The sequence below is a fragment of the Diadema antillarum genome, unplaced genomic scaffold (assembly GCF_040938485.1).
Source record: "Diadema antillarum isolate AM-2024a unplaced genomic scaffold, OU_Dant_1.0 scf00000023, whole genome shotgun sequence".
Classification (NCBI taxonomy): Eukaryota; Metazoa; Echinodermata; class Echinoidea; order Diadematoida; family Diadematidae; genus Diadema; species Diadema antillarum.
In genome coordinates, this window is record NW_027270912.1 from 704901 (window position 1) to 722339 (window position 17439).

Sequence of the window (17439 nt, forward strand, 5' to 3'; positions counted from 1 at the left end):
GCAAATGTTAGCGACAGTTTTGCAAATATTAGCAACTGTTTGCAAATCCTTTGCGACAATTTTGCGAATGTTCTTGGACCTAGAAAAGAACCAGGCGATTGTGTATAGTAAGACCCATAAAACGACATAAAACCTTCCACTGAATTCAGATCTCTTGTGACAACCGTTCAAGATGGATTTCCAGGATATGGAAATAAATTTCTGCCAAGAAGAGGCTCAAGGTGTTGCTATCCTTGAAGAGCTGCTTTGTCAGGCTGCTGCTACAGCTATTCTCTCTAAAAAAGAAGAGTGAAAATGTTCACTCTTGAAGAAGTGAATAACAGAAAAGAGTGAGTTTCAAGTGAAATTAGAGTGATTTAGGACTGAAAATGTTCATTTTCACTCATTTTGGAGTGACTTCAGGGATCACTCCAAGATTTTCGAGTGATCCCTGAGGTCACTCCAAAATGAGTGAAAATAGATATTTTCACTCAAAATTCACTCCAATTTCACTCAAAACTCACTCTTTTCTGTAATTCACTCCTTCAAGAGTGAACATTTTCACTCTTTCTTTTTTAGAGAGTTGTGCAGCATAAGAGAAATAAAATAAAGAAAAACAAGAAAGGAAGAAGAAAAGAAAGAGAGTCAGAGAGTGCTTGTTGCAGAGGACAGACTTAAGTCAATATGAAAAGCTTTTGAAGCAATTACAATCATGATGGAGATGTCAAGAGCTTCAAGAACTTTCTTAGAGAGGAACCTTGTCTGTTTCAGAAGCTTTTATATAGGAACCATGTGGTTACTTGTTCGCTAGCAGTGGCGAATCCTATAAAAACGTTAGCGACACCGTATTACGACCGTTTGCGAATTCTTACGAGTGTTTTGCGAATGTTTGCGAATGTTTGCAACTGTTAGCGAAAATACAAATTCGCAAAGGTTCGCAAAGAAATTTTGAACAGCGACAAGAAAAACTGTTTGCGACAATAAAAACCGTTTGCGAACGTTGACGAACCTTTTGCAACCGTTTACGAACCCTGGCGAATTCCCAAATTCGCTACGTTCGCAAACGTTCGCCGCTCAGTGAGATACCAGCTGAAGCGATTAAGCTTGAAATAGATGGAGGCCTCTAATGACTATTCAACGACATAACTCTCTTGGAGGAAGGTGATTAGGTGAGTGCAGTGCAGTTGCAGGTGAGTGTGCAAGATACAGTTGAAGGAAGAAAATAGAGATTGACAATAAGATGACAATCTATACCATAAATATTTGTTAGCTCAATTGATTTGGATAATATGATTGTATCAAATATCGTTTTAGTGAAGCTTTCAAAGAATAAATACTTGAACAAGACTTTATATTATCCGGGAGATTATTCCAAATGTCCGGACCCGAATGTCTTATAGATTTATGTGTCACTAATAATATGGGATTCAAAAGGTGGAAATTTCTACATATACGAGTAGGGTACGAATGGACAGAAGTTTTGAACCTAAACATGTTATCAAACGATGATGGAAGTTGATCATGTATATATTTAAACATAATTACTGCTACTTGAATAATATTCAAATAAAAAACCTTCAATGTTTTAAGCTTATGTAATAAAGAAAATGCCAGAAAATGCGATCCTGTACAAATACGTATAACTTTCTTTTGTAATTTGAATATAGAATTTATTTTGGTAGAGCCGCAAGTACCCAATACAACATTGCAATAACTTATATATGGGAGAATTAAGGAATTATATAATAGAAATAAAGTTGAACGAGGAAGAAAGAACTTCAGCTTGGAAATTATCCCTATATTTCTAGAAATACATACTGTGGTGAGACCCTATCCTGGGGATGAAGAGATCATTGTTTATCAACCTATCATAATAGTCCACTGATTTTATGTCTTTATATAGTATAGTTCTTACCTTCCAGCATGATCGTGATCATCATCACCAACATCCTCATCACTAGCACCGCCACTACAACAATCGGAACAGCGAGATATTTTGTTACCCTTGGCAAAAAGATGATGCAAAGATAGCACATGTATTGCTACATTTGTACTTAAACTATTTAGGAAAAACTGTACTGAACGTATACCTACCAACAAACTTCGGGGTATATGCGCTGAGGAAATATTCAGATGAGTCAGACTCAAATTGAACTCTTGATAGAAATGAGAAAATCTTCAACAAATAGCCTGGGGAAGTCAGCACTGCACTGCCAAAGAAGAAGTAGATGACTGTGCAAAGAGATTTTATATAATCTCTGTGTTGATACCAATAGCGCACGCTTTGGGGTCTTTGGATGCACGATTGTAAATCACTGCGTTGAATCTTGCATTATACGCGAGAATCTTATGCGCCATGACGCGCTACTTTACTCACACAAACAACGAACTCAAACTGCTTTATTGTATGCTCGGGACTGTAGAACGATCAAATTATTACGTTCAGAGCGTGCCAAATGACCTAACTTTGAAGCCTTTTTGGTATTTTATCAATAGTATATCCCAAGTCGTCACCTTTATGCCGAAGCAGGCTGTTTTACCATGCCGGGTGACCGAGGAGTGTCGACAGCGTCTCAGCTCCTTCCTCATCGTCCTGCTCGCTCTCGGTGTCCTCGGAGGCGTGGCGCTCATAGGTCTTGCTCTCTACATACGAATTCGTATTCGATCGAAGGCCAGTCTCATCGAGGGCTATGACTTCGACCAGCTGCCCATCACCCTTCTCAGCGTAGGCGGCGTGACAGTGCTGTTCGACTTGATCGCCGCCAAGATCGCTTCCGACATATCGGACTCGTCGCGCAGGGAGAAACTGCGCTACGTCATGCTCGGAATGGTGGTCAGCCTATCCCTGGCCGACACCGGACTCCTCGTCGGTGGCTGCATGGCCTTCATCCAGCGTAGTCTCCTCACCAAGTCGCTCAACAACGGACTCATCACGGCCATGAGGGAGTATAAGAATGACATCAAACTGAAAGTAGAGATGGACCTTGTCCAGATGGAATTTGGATGCTGCGGTAATAACGGCTACGAAGATTGGTTTGAGATTCAATGGATCAGTGACAACTACCTCAACAGACAGAGCATGGGTAGAATTGGGAGGTGGGAGAGATTTCTTTTTATACACAGAATTTCATTTTTTTTTTTAAATGAAGATTTTTCATCTCTTATGGAAGTCCCTAGAGCCTATAGCCATTCGATAGCAAGAAGAAGACTCCCAAAAACCGTAGAAAGTGCAAACGTCAGAAATTATTGACAGCAAAATAATATCAAATAATTATGTCAATACTTGCATGTCAGATCAGGCAAAATATAAAACCATTTTTCAAGAGTCACGAGTTGTTTCATACTTGCCCCCTTTTCAAATTTGAAAGGGAGAAATTCATTTCAAATGACTGTGATAATTAGACTCCTGATTAAACTTAAAAAGAGTAGTTGTATCTTCTTGTCGAGTATCTCCTAAATTCCTCTTCAATGTCATTGATGTATGGGTTGCGATGGCAAATGCAGTGGCCTTGATAAGAAACTGTATAGAACAGAGACCACTAATGCTGTTGAACATGAAGTATTGCAAATCTGGATGTCGATCATTCAAACATGTTTCGTGTTAACTCTTTCTTTGTCTCATTATAGAGACATGGAATCTGGCGAATTCACGAATGACGACACCCCGTTTTCCTGCTGCCATCCGAGGTCGGTGAGACCCTGCATCCACCATAACGTGCACGACAACGCCGCCCACTACCGGTACGACTACGAGTTGAGCTACACGATCCACCGCACGGGATGCAAGCAGAGGCTGATGGAGTACTACAACGCGAGGCTCAGTAACATCGGGTCCGGCGTCATGGGCTTGTTTTCTCTCCAGGTTCGCTTGCTTTCTCCCCACCCCCTCCCCTCCCCCTCCCTTCTCATCTCTCTTAGCGCATAGTTTCCTCTTGAATAATGATAATAGATAATAACAATAGTGGCCACTTGTATAAGGAAATTAACGTAATTGGAGTCCTCATTGGCCATGAAATTCCATCTGAACTTGCCTACTTTTATTTTGCATTGGAGCAAGCAACATCAAAGTCAGAACCAGCCTGTACTGCATTACTATAATATTATATTACTTTGGACAAATATTTCATGAATGACTTTTCAGTCATTCCTTTGGTCGTGCAAAGTTACCAACGTAATTCATGGAGGCACAATGTTTCACAGGAATAACATTAATTAGCAATCTATTGTATGTTCTGCATAGTGGCGTATAAGTGAATACCATTTGTTTTTAAAGCTCCAATTATATAGCTGACAATTTCTACTGGGAGCAGATACTTGATGTGGACAACCTTTCTTTTTGCCATTATCATTAAAACAAAATATTGCTAAGAATCGAAAAATCATTCATTCATCATTGCCACGTCAAATCGGCATCAACCCAACAAAAGCACGAATACAATTTAAAAAATAAAAAAGCCCAATAATAAACAAGCAAACAAACATACAAAAACACAAAGCTATCTTTCTGTTTATTGTCGATCGGCACTGGGTCCTATAAAAAGGTGATTAAAGCAAAGATTTTGACGATTTGATGTCACTGATTTACTTTATTTCTATGTATCTAGTTTATCGCGCTCCTGTCAGCCCAGTACCTCAACTCGTCGATCTGCAATGCCTTGGATCGAGGCGATCCGGAGCGAACTGCCAAGGGGTGGATATTTGAAGAGTGCCCTCTTATTACTCTCTTCAAAGCCATCGCGGGGAATTTCGTTTAGAGACGACAGGTGAACTAAGGGACACGAGAGGAATAGAAACGAGAACTATTGCATGATAATGTTCGTCATCGATGATGGAACAAGGATATTAGCAGATTATGAATTGACAGAATTTCCTTGAATACATAGTTATATGAGAGAATAGTGCCTGCCTTAACCTCGGCTGTAAAATTGTCATTTCATGATTGATAACAAATTATAATCGCAGTGAAATAGTGGTTGATCAAAATCCCAGGTTGAGGATTCACAGGAAGAGACTATACTGATTGGTGTATATTACTTTCTGGCATTTTATTTTTCTGTTACTATGACTGTAATATTGATGATGACGTGTATGCTCAACATTTAAAACGAATATGAAGAGTTAGATGTTCCCGACAATGATTTATATCATGCATGATGATCACTGTACAATCTCATTTTCATGGCCCTTGCTTGATTTGAGCCAGAGCGATGTTTCAAAAATTAATGTTCGGTTTGTGATCGGGGGTATGATTATAGTATGTATGCTCATCTGAGAGTTTGTAAAATGGGCATCTTAATCGGGATACATGGGAGACAAGAATATTGATAATAACGTTGTGTGAACACGAATATCCTCACGATTATGCGTTTATGTTGCACGGATGTCGAGGGTATAGGAGACGAATATGGATAAGCAATATATTGGATGTGTTGGGAGCTCCCTCTTCTTTCCCCTTTCCCCTCTTCCGTTCTCTTTCTTCACGGTGTCTCTCTTACATTCTTCTTTCTTTCTTTCATTCCTTCCTTCTTTCTTTCTTCCTTTCTCAATGAGTTCTCTATTTCCCGATGTTTCTCAGTTTCTGTCTAACTCGCTGGGTGCTTGGAGTCCATTGAAAGAACTATGTAATAATATTATATATATCTTGGTTACGGTTCTTTAGATATTTTCATTGTAAGAGTTGTAGCAATACTCGTAAGTCATTATTTTAACGCGCGGCTTATACGCTCAGTTCTAAGTTATGATCACGGTTGGTATACAAAGTCATGTAATCAACAAAATTGTTTCAATAATCAGCTATATTATCTTGAGGGCTTACGTAGGCCATACTTTCTTTCCATTGTTGACAGTATAATTCTTAAATTTGCTTGTTGTTGTTTTTTTCCTTGCAAGGACATTTTGAATGTGTCCGTGAAAGGAAGTATTCCATGCAGTTGCATTCTATTCTTCAACTATTGTCAGCATGATTTATAGGTTTAAGCATGACGTTAATAAATCAGAATTATGGGAATCATATTGATGTTGTCTTGCATCGTTTGAAATGATAATCGTGTGCAAGATGGTTGTCAATGGTGAAGTTTATAGTTTACGTAAAAATTGTGTTAGTCGTACGTAATATTGATGAACATTGTGAAGAAAGAGAGGAAGTCCCGAGAGAGAGAGTGTGTGTGTTGGCGGGGGGGGGGGGGGGGGTGGAGGGGGAGAGATGAGAAGTAAACGAGAGGGAAAGATCGAAATATGAAGAGGAAGAACACGATTTCCTTTTCACGCTCTATGAGCACAGTATTAATGATTCTTCCTTTGAAAAGTTGAGTAAAGAAAAGGGGATGTTCTCCGTGAATAAGCCGTCTAACTAGGACACCACTTACCCTCATAGATCTTTGTCACTTCATAGCAGTCACTGAAGAACAAATACAAGGTAAGGAAAAATAAAATTGGGCTTTAAAATCAAATCAGAGGAAAAACCATGTATCATACGGAATATTTTGTTTTGAACATCGGCTCTTATCATGACCATACATGTCCCCTGTTCCTCAATGACATCCTCAATCAATAATTTCAGTTTGGCCTCCTGAAATTTTCTCACTACTGATACCACTCCGAAGAGATTTTCTCCTCTTACCGGGAAAAGCTCTTTGGTATTGTACCACTCATGATCATTACAATGTTTTTGGTATCACTCACAACGGAAGATTGACAAGCTTCTTCTTGCTTATGAGGCAGCAGCAGCTAAGTAATGTCCCTCAATTATTGTTGTAGCCAAGTTACAGTCTGTGGAGTAGGGTGTGTCAGGTCCATGACACACTGAATTGACAAGCTGAATCAGAATAACGCTCTTACGCGCTATTTGTTGGTATGCGTTAAGCGTAATCACCATTGTCAAGCGCGCATTCACTTAAAAAAGCGCGCATACTTTCTGCATTAGCCTTGATGGCATCGCATTTTTTATTATCTCTCATCGTGGAGGCTTTGAATTCCAGTTTGTTTGTTTGTTTATCTGACCCATGGGTGCACAAGATCAAACTGGAAACAGGATGAATATCTCCCAAAGTCGAGGGAAAAATGTTTTTGGCCTGTGACCTGAGTGAGGGTTGTCGTCAAACTCTCGCCATCGTTCTCCTGATGATACACATCATCTGCTTCTTTTGCAGCGCCGCTCTATGTGCTGTTGGGTTTTTTCTCCGTGTCAGTCTCGCGGCCAAGGTCAACCTCATCGAGGGCTACGATGGCGACGTTCTGCCCGTCGTCCTCATGGCCGTGGGCGGATTCACGGGTCTCACCAACCTCGTCGGAAGCAGAATGGCTTTCGACATCGGCAAACCGCTGCGCAGGAAACGACTGCGGTGTCTGCTGGTCGCCCTCCTCGTTCTCCTGCTCGTTGTCAAAATCGCCCTGCTCACAGCGGGCATCATGTGCTTCGCCCATCGCCGTCATCTGGCAAAGTCTTTCCACAACGGACTCATCAAAGCCATGGAAAAGTTTCAGAACGACCACAAAATCCGGTATGACATCCACAAGCTCCAGATGGATTTCCGATGTTGCGGTAACGGCGGCTACGAAGACTGGTTTGACATACAGTGGGTCAGCAACGACTTCCTGGATCTTCAAAACCCAAACATTCAGAGGTAAGTTTCTGAGGTCTCCCAACACGAACGTGACTTGTCATTTTCTTGCATAGCCTAAAACTGAATACTCTCCTAACCGTCGCCAGGCTGCACATCTGAACCATGTCAGGTCTAATGGGAGACACCCAAAAAGTGTTCACTGTTATGATAACTAACGAGTCAAGAAAGAAAACAATTATCGTATCCATATAGCTCCCCGGCCACCCCACTCTGCTTCTATAACAAATGTATAATTTTTTTTTTCTCTCTCTGTCATTCTATTTGAAAATGATATTTGTTTTTAGACCAGATTCGGACATCCGTACCCAAGGTTTCTAGTTCTATATTTTTTGTTTGTTCATAAAAAGCCTATGATAGTATAAAGCTTATTAATTACAGAATGTATAGATCGACATCATTCTCTTGACAGTCTCCCTATGCATAGCCTCAATGGAAACCTATTCATCCTGCGAATCATTTTCATCAATGGTATTAGTCCTTTTGTTTTACATTTCATCATGTAACCACTCTATATTTTACAATCTTGATGAGAAAGTTTCTCCTTCCAATTCAGGCATACACGTGTCATGTTCTTTCACACATAACCATACACATAACCATACATACACGGGGGGGGGGGGGGGGGTGACCGGGGGTTCGCTGCTCTGCTGTAGGAAGAATCCCAGGGGGATGAAGCGGAGTCTTACACAATCCCTACAATGACTGCAAACTATTCCTATGAAGTGTGTTAATGTTGCATTATTCCCATATGCCTTACAGTTTATAATATGCGACCAAATTGTAGTATCTCTGTACGATTTATTACGTACATTCTGCCTTCCGTTTTATGTTGTTCTTTGCAATTAAATGTGATCAAGAATACAGTCACGTAAACGTAAAATCGAGTCTGTTTGTAATTCTGCCAGTTATGTCACTGAGTAGATTTTCGGTAAAGACAAATTTATTCCGTCAAGAACTGTAACCTTTTTAGACTCCAAAAGTTAGTATTCCTTTCACCTCGGTTTTTTTTTTGTTCTAATTCTCTCTCTTTTCATGTTTTCATTTTCTGCAGCAAGATGACGAGTGGACAGTATCTCAACGATGACGTCCCATTCTCATGCTGTCGGCCATCGTCGTCGAGGCCATGCGTCCACCACTTCGTGCACGATAATGACATCCACTACCGGTACGACTACGGCATCGACCTGACTCTCCATCGGACGGGATGCAAGACCAGCCTCATGGAGTACTTCGGATCGCGACTCGCCAGCATGGGCGCGGTCACCATGGCATTGCTTGGGTTACAGGTACGTGCGGGTTGTCGTTGTTTTTTTTTCTCTCTCTTTTTTTTAAACGGGAAACTCCATCCTGCGCTCGCTTATAGTGAGAAGTTTGGCTGATAAAACAATCAGTCATTTTATGGGTTCGTTAAAACCTGACACAAATAAGAGCGTTCATGGAAATTATGGAGTATGAATGTTTTGACTGTTTTAAAAGAAACAGTTATATCCATCCCGACCACTATAGATCTTTGTTTAAAAGTGATATTCTATTTTTTCCCTCTTTCTATACATTCACAATACACAAAATGATAATACCTTCACAATAAACAGAATGACTGAATTGTGTAAAACAAAACAGAAACAACCAAAAAAAAAGAAAAAAAGATACAGAATATAATACTGGAAAACACTTCATTGTTTAACTCAATTATCGAAGAACAAAAAACAACTCACAATGTATACCTTTATAAATCATATCACTCAATGAGCATAAAATTCAAACTTATACAGAGTCATGTCTCTTTTTTTTTTACTCAAATAGCTTTTTATAATAATCGAAATCAAGGAAGATGTGAAATCATATTTCCCCCACCCCAATACCCAACCAGATGTAAAATTAGACAGAAGCAACACTGTCCTCATCTCTTTCAATCATCCATTAATACGCACGTCAGAATTTTTAATAAAAACATTCTTTTTATAGATCATTCATTGCAAAACACCATTGTTAAAACTAAACCAGCTTGACGTGAGGGCTATTATATTGTTTTCTATTTTAGCTCACGTCAAAAAGGAACTTTACTGAAGGCTTGTGTGTGCAAGTGGAGACCTGTGAGATCAAGACATCATTTCTTTATTTATGTTGTCATCTAATTTGCTTAAGAGGCTTTGTAAACGGGAATTATAAGTCTTCGGACTTTTCACCCGTCTGTGTGTTTTTTTTGATGGCAATAAACCTGATCAATTTTAATTTCAATTTCAAATTTCAATTTCAATTTTAATTTCAATGATGGTATTTTTAAGCGATATGAATAATAAGGGAAAACGGTGAAACGTCACGATTCAATGACTCTCAATTCTGTCTGTGATCTTTTAATGAAATTTTCGCTATTCTGTATTTGTTACGTATACCTGTATAGGCCCTACTATAGGGAGAGTTAACATGAGTGCGGAATGTATTCAATGTATTCAGCGACTGTACAGTACTGGTTGAGATGGGGATTCTTGTTTTGAACATTCCTAAGTGAGATAATGAGAAACCTCTTATGAAATATGAAAGAGCATGTAATTTTAAGAAGGATTCAACGTTTATTTGATGAAAATTGGTTTTCAAATGATTGAGATATCCCAAAAAGTGATAATAATAAAAGGCGACAGGCCACAACTTTATCAGGATCTCTTTGTTTCACCTTGTTTTTGGATATCTCAGCCATTTCAAAACCGATTTTCATCAAATAAACTTTTGATACCACTTAGAATTGCATGCTCTTTGACATCTCATAGAGTGGTTTCTGAATATCTCGCAAAACATTAAAAGCTAAATCCTCACCTCGACCAGAACTGTACACACCCTTAAGTTCACGGTTGAATGCTATCATGCTGCATTGCATTTGTCTGTAAATTCCACTGGAGTCCCCTTGTTGTTTGCAGAAGACATAGTACATTGTAATCCGTTTGGAAACCAAAGTACACAATTCAAATAAGTCTATGTGAAATTGAAATCAATATGACATCACGAGTCTCCGTAAGCGCCAACACTGTATTCACATCTGTTCTGAAATGACGAAAAGTAAACTTCGCGGTGTAGAAAATAAGTGTTTATACAGCTGTTAAAATATGCAATAGAATTCAGTCACGTGGTTTTTTAGGAAGGATATTGTTATCATGTTGTTGTTGTTGTTTTTAAATATTATATGCACCTTTGGTAGAGAAATAACACTGTGATCATAATGATGATAATAATCTCTTCTTCTGTCGACAAATTGCGCGATTTGACATTCTCCAATGCCCTGTCGAAAACTGGGTTTGTCACGTCTTCCGCCAAACGAGAGTTTTGCATGAAGGAGATGTTTAGAAGCCATCACTGGTCTTCTAACGGTGTATAGGCGTGACATCAACACTTGAGTATATATAGGCAACGCCCACAGAACACAGTTTCGATTCCTGTTGTGCAATTGATCATTTTTTTCTTCCCATTAGATTGCAGCTCCCCAATCTAATTTTCGTTGTCGTAACAATATCGTAAAGTGAATGGAACATCTGGGACCAGCTCATTATGTGAGCCTCATATCATAAAAGATAAAAAGAAAAATGTGCTATAACGAGCTAGGCTATTGCTGCATATTCAAGGTGTTGCATCTTTAGCACTTTCTTTTTGCACGTCATATTTCGATTCTTGCTCATGGATCATCCATGTACGATTATCTTTAACAATGGCTCATGCGTAGCTCCATGGTTCATGCATGACCTATTGGATGATAGCGACTTTTTGCATCAGCCGTATAACTTCACTTAGTGTTCCCTGCTTTTTGTCTTCAAGGCATATGCTATGGTATTTAAAAAAAACAACAAAAAACTCCACAACATTTTCTTGGGGGAAAATTATTCCTTACGCTTCCCTCATTGAGAAAAGAAACAAATATAGGCACAAACAGCTCCTATATACAATGAGTGTATATTCGGCGTGAAATACGATACGCGTCATACGTTGCACATTAAAATTGTGTATAAGCATAAATACATCAACATCTTCAACTTACGTAATGTGAAGACTAGGGTTTGCATACATTCTTATGTTTTTGTTTGTTTGCTTGTCTGTTTTTTACCTGCCAGACGGTGGCTTCTCTCCTGGTCCGATACCTACAGACATCGATCACGACAGCCATAGAAGGAGGTGACCCCGAGATGACATCACCCGGTTTCCTGTGCCCAGGAGGAGCGGCAGAGTCAGGGGCTGGAGGGGGCAAGGTTGTGAGAGGATCCCTGGACGATTTCAAAGCTCACGACTTGGACTTCGAAGATGACGACGACACCTTTATCGACGATTCGACGTTCGATGAAGAGAACTTTGAGGAACCGGTGTACGCGAATATTCAGGAGATTAAGGACGAACCGATTTACGCGAATATTCAGGAGTTTAGGGACGAACCAATATACGCGAATATTCAAGACGTTTCCGCGAATAAGGAAGAACCTATATACGCAAATATCATCGGCACAGCTGACAATATAGCCAATAAGCAGCAGATGACACCGCCTCAGCGGCCCAGCGCGCCTCCAAAAGCGAAACCACCGGAAGTTCCGTCACAGAGACCCAATAAGCCCCCACAGAGACCCAACAATCCTCCAAAGAGACCGAGCAATCCTCCACCCCAAAGAAATAAAGGAGCGCAGCCAAAGACTAGTACACCGAAAAAGACTCCACCACAAAAGTCTGTCAAAGGGACTAAAGGAGGCTCCCCATCCAAGCGGGACAAAAGTTTAGGCTCAGACAAAGCGAAAAGTCCTCAGAAAGCAAGTACAAAATCGAAGTCACCCGGAGCTAGAGGTTCGACCAAACGAGCAAAGACAACCAAACCGAGAGCAGGGAAGCAAAAAGTACGATCTTCAAGTAAGTCCAAGCCAGCGAAGGCCTCCAAAAAAATGACGAAGTCCCCGAAAACCAAGAGCGTCAAACGGAGCCCGAAAAGAAGCAGCGGTAAACAATCAAAGAAACGGAGATCGAAAAACAGGAACAACAACATTTCACCTGATTCGAGCGAGAGTTTCGTCTCGAGCGGGACAGACTCGGCCACTGAGAGCAGCGAGGACTCGAGCAGTGCAACTGACGCCAGCACCTACGATCTCGAGTCAGGCTCTAGTTCCGATGAGTCGGATCCTTCGAGTGAAACGCCATTATTGCAATGACTTCGACCACCATCTCAAAGTTTAGGGACAAAAGCAATACCCCCATTCCCTCATTTCCTCAAAAGTTTTGTGTTTGGACAACTTCATCGCTATGAGAAGTAGCCTATACCAAATCCGTATTTCAAAATACTCATGATTGTGGCCGTGATAGGTCAAAGAATTACGGTGTCTGAAATATCTTTCATTTTTGGTTGGTTTGCTGGAGACATTTCAGGTTGCCTAGAGGCAACGCGAAAGTGTGTAAACTTGTGGCCCATATGCGGTGATCTTGAAGTTCGTCTTCCAGATGTTAACCTGCACGAGATACCAATTCTATCTGAACAAGAAAACTGAGGTTCGTCCGGCAATACTGGCTAATATTCAGAGCATCTTTGGTATTTCGAAAAGACATAGAAAAGAAGTAAGTCTATATTTTGAGAAATGTATACCTGTACACTAAAGCATTTTGACACTGAAGTTCTGTGAGCTGAGAGTACATTTCCATAAATGATTTCTAAACAAAATCATTGTAAGAATTAAAAAAGGATCATACCGACATTCACATTATGGTTCACTGCTCAACAGCAGATAATATAATATGTGTTTGATCTAAGACATTATCTAACACCTACACTATCCTCTTCAGGCGAACTGTTGTCGATATTGAGAAAGAGGGCAATCGAGTGGGGGTCAATGCCCTACAACTCATTTACGCGCAGACGATTAGAGGCCTGCAATCGAGAAGCTCTTTGGGCGGTGTCCAGCCATCGCGGAGAACGATCGATATTTCTCCCGGGACGTGATCGGAACACCCATTGGCTCATTAAAATCGTCATGAACATTGAGTGTGGAGAGGACGCGCTGTGTCGAGAGACTTGTTTGTCTGATATGCGCCATCAACGTTGACTTCCTTTGGTTCGAACAAGTTCCTCTGTATCAGCTAGGCCATGCTGACCAAGCCGTATCAAGTATTTAGTGATGTCTAATTTTGCTTCTTTTTTGAATTCGCTCTGTCTTCTCTTGTTTGATTATTGGTGGGCGTTCTTGTTTTTGTCATGATCAAACATGTATTATTGAACCCTGTCTACTGTCTGGTCAAGAAAAAGAAATCGGTAGTCCTATAATTGCGATAGGATCATGTTGTGTTGAAGTTCAGACACAGGGAATGTATTCCAGGTTCAGAAATGAAATTCTATTTTTGAAGTCTTTACATCACCACGTACAAGACTGCTATTATGAAGACTGGTTCCAAGTGGGGAAGCGCTGTCATGATTTTAGTTGTTCACTGTCCCACATTTTCATGCTCTTTCAGTATTGATGAATTTAACACACGATGGCTCTTCTTTGGAAATATTTTCCTTTTTTTTTTTAAATCACTTGAATGACTGAATACTTTTGTGCATGTCCAGTTATTAAAGGGGAACTTTTTCCGTTTATGGGTCAATATAAAGCGCAATTCCAATCCATGTCCAAACTGGCCTCAAGAAATAGAGTAGAACAAAACATCTGTCATTCCATGAGCACTCTATGTTGATGTCGTTTTAAAAACAACTTTGCAACTGTAATACTTTTCCTGTCAACGACTTATCAATCTTAAGCTGTCACAACTGCAAAATGATATCAAAGATGTCATAATTATCATTCGATTAATTTCAAAAGACGACAGTTTAATCAAGATTGATACTTGGGTCAATGGGACATTAAGTCCATTGATGTCTACGTTATCACCTTCACAACAGTGAGCATGACCAAAATATCTTTTTCCGTTAAAAAAACCGACAAAAATATATGGCGCTTAGAATTACAAAGCCTTAGGGTTTTGTTTTGTTATTTTGACATTTTTTCTGTAAATTATCATACATGTCTACGGCCTCCGTCGTGATCACGTCTATGATAATTATAATCACTATCGGCGCGTTGTCAATTACCGATATAAAGTCGCTGTTACCAGATCGTAATAAGCACACTATCTTTCCCAGATTCAAATCTTTGTATCGTTTATCAAACACCGCTCATTTTTTTTTTAATATAATGAATCTTAATATAAAGAAACTTAGCCTTCGTAAGAAGGTATCGATTGTTTCGAACTTGTGATTTCTTTTATGTTCATTCTTCCGTATTTGCAATCAATTGTGGACCAGCGAGGCGTGATACACTGTATCACAATATCGCACGCGAATAAAATAATCTTGATCTGATGAAAGAGTTTCGGCTTTCTTTTCTGGCTTGGGTATGGGGCTTTCCCTGTAAACTTGGAAAAGTACGAAAATAATTATTTCCGCTGTGATGTGGGTGATAGATCAGGGTGACACTCATGGGACATGCATGCGACTTACATTTGAAGAGTTTGTTTGCAAAAACCGATAAGTCCATTTCTGAAGATTTTGAAGTACGGTCTCTGTCATAAAGTACAAAATAATACCTTTCAAATGATATATTGGTCACTACATTTAAAGGTATATTTTTGAAGTTATGGTCAAAAGAAGCAACAATTTTCTTATTATTCTCTTTATTTTTCTTGACCTTTAATCGCAAATATCTCCATTTGACAAATATGGACTTATCGGTTTTTGCAAACAAACTCTTCATTTTCTTGTTTAAATGGAACTCATCCCGATGAACCCCTGATTGTTTCTGACCTGGGCGAGTAATAGCCGCCTTCCAGCAGTGAGTTCGCCCTTGGCCCCTGTGGTAGTGTGACTCATTCGTAGACAGACGTGACATTCCAAGTCACGGGACAAACGCGCAGTGATGACACCCATGTATTTCACTGGGCTGATGATGCCCTACTATGCAATTCATGCATCTTTCCAAACCATCTAATACAAGTAGCATGTCGGTGCCACCACATCGCAAAATACAGTCCTTAGTCACAAAATGACAACATCCATTTCTCGATACAGAAGATAAAGTTTAATTCATTTCAATTCAATTCAATTCAACTCAGTTCAATTCGCATTGAATTGAATTTTTGTATTTAAAGTATATATGAAAAACACCTTCAAATGGGGAAAATTCTAGCAATAATTGGAACAGTGCTATCATTCGTTGCTCCAACTGACCATCGCAACGACAACGACAACAACAACAACAACAACAACAACACAAAACACCCATAGACAAGCAAACGGAATATTTCACATGCCAACACAAAATATCAACCACAGACCTTAATATCATGCAACTAGTATGGGGGGGGGGGGGAGATGCCAAAAAAAAAAAAAGCGAAGCAAAGGGCGATGTCAGTGTTGTTGGAAGTAGACTAGGTAATTAAAATTTCTTTACCCTATCCTCGGCAAATTGGTCATATATAATCACACAGGAAAAATGATCTTGTACATTTTGAAAAGAGCTCTGAAGACATGCCTCCTCCCTCTTTTCAATAGGAGAGAGAGAGAGAGAGAGAGAGAGAGGGGGGGGGGGGAGGGGAGGGGGAGAGGGAGAGGGGCAAAGAAAAAAGTTCAGTCTGAATCTATATTACGCGGATTCAGAGAAGATTCATGGATATGATATTATCATGATCATCTGCACACTGACAAACTTTACGTTTAACGAGAAGGCAGAAAAAATAGCCAACATCGGACTCTGTTAAAAGTAGGGACAATAATTGAGGTTTGCAGAATGGAAGCAGACGACTTGCCTGAGTGAGAGGCCTATGTATAAAGTATGAAAGGCGCCTTCACTTTAAATGCACAGTTATTAGCTGAGAGGTTTGTTTGTTTGTGTGTGTGTTTGTTTGTTTGTTTGTTTGTTTGTTTCATTTCCATCTGAGAAAATGGCTGGATAGCCCATATTCAGCTGCAATGGCTGGTCTTCCGTGCATGGGGTCTAGGTGGATGTTAGGCGGGACCCCTCAAATAAGAGGCAAAACACTCCGTCCCTCGGATAGGACATTAAATGGAGGTCCCGTGTGTGAGAGAGCCACAATTTATGCACGTAAAAGATCCCGCTTCACTTATTCATCGCAAAGAGCAGGGTATTTAACCACCAATGTTGAGCAGATCGGACTCTTTGCACTGTTGGAACGGTCACGTTGGAGGTGCTCAGGAGGTCAATATCCTTTTCCTCTACTTCTCGATTGGTGTTTCGATTTCTCTCGGTGGAAATAAAAATCTAATAGTTTGCATCCTGTGGTAAACTACGTGCGCTGAGAGGAATATTGTGTTTTCAGTTTCTTCCATAATAGTTCTATAAAGCCTGCTGCTGTTAATGTTAACACTTTGTCATTCACGTGTGACGACTATTCCACTGCACTTTCCCATTTAGCATTAATGCTAGACATCATATGATACATCATCACAACAACAACAACAACAACAACAACAATAATATCCTCATCATTGTCATCAACTTCCACAGCAACAACAACAACATTAACCAACGTGGCCGAATAGAATCACAAAGACGAGAATTTAAACGTGTAAAGTTTATTCAATACTAGCGATCAAAACCCTCTCTTCCTCGGCACTCGTCACTTAGCTGCTGTACATGCAGGTGTTAAGTGCATGTGTGATTTTTCTTTTCTCTTTGCAAATATCGACGGAGGAATTCCCTCTCGGTACATAATTATGAACTTGTAGCTTTACTCTTTATTCTTCTTTGGTAACAGATCATGCTTTCACGATTATGACACAAAGTCAACTGAAATATGGGATGTAATAATGTGTTCAGTTACTTTAAGTCGAAACGTA

The 17439-nt window shown here is 39.9% G+C and overlaps 2 protein-coding genes across 2 annotated transcripts; both read left to right on the forward strand.

Annotated features, from left to right (window-relative positions):
* The first annotated feature begins 2497 nt into the window (after positions 1-2497).
* Positions 2498-3904, forward strand: LOC139732146 (photoreceptor outer segment membrane glycoprotein 2-like). Its single transcript, XM_071643021.1, has 3 exons — positions 2498-3062; positions 3187-3199; positions 3607-3904. The coding sequence occupies exons 1-3, from the start codon at positions 2498-2500 to the stop codon at positions 3902-3904; spliced, it is 876 nt and encodes a 291-aa protein (XP_071499122.1).
* Positions 3905-7038: 3134 nt separating this feature from the next.
* On the forward strand, positions 7039-13551 carry LOC139732156 (uncharacterized). The gene is made up of 4 exons (XM_071643030.1): positions 7039-7601; positions 8653-8887; positions 11696-12711; positions 13395-13551. Exons 1-4 carry the CDS (start codon positions 7039-7041, stop codon positions 13549-13551), a joined length of 1971 nt encoding a protein of 656 aa, XP_071499131.1.
* Positions 13552-17439: the final 3888 nt, after the last annotated feature.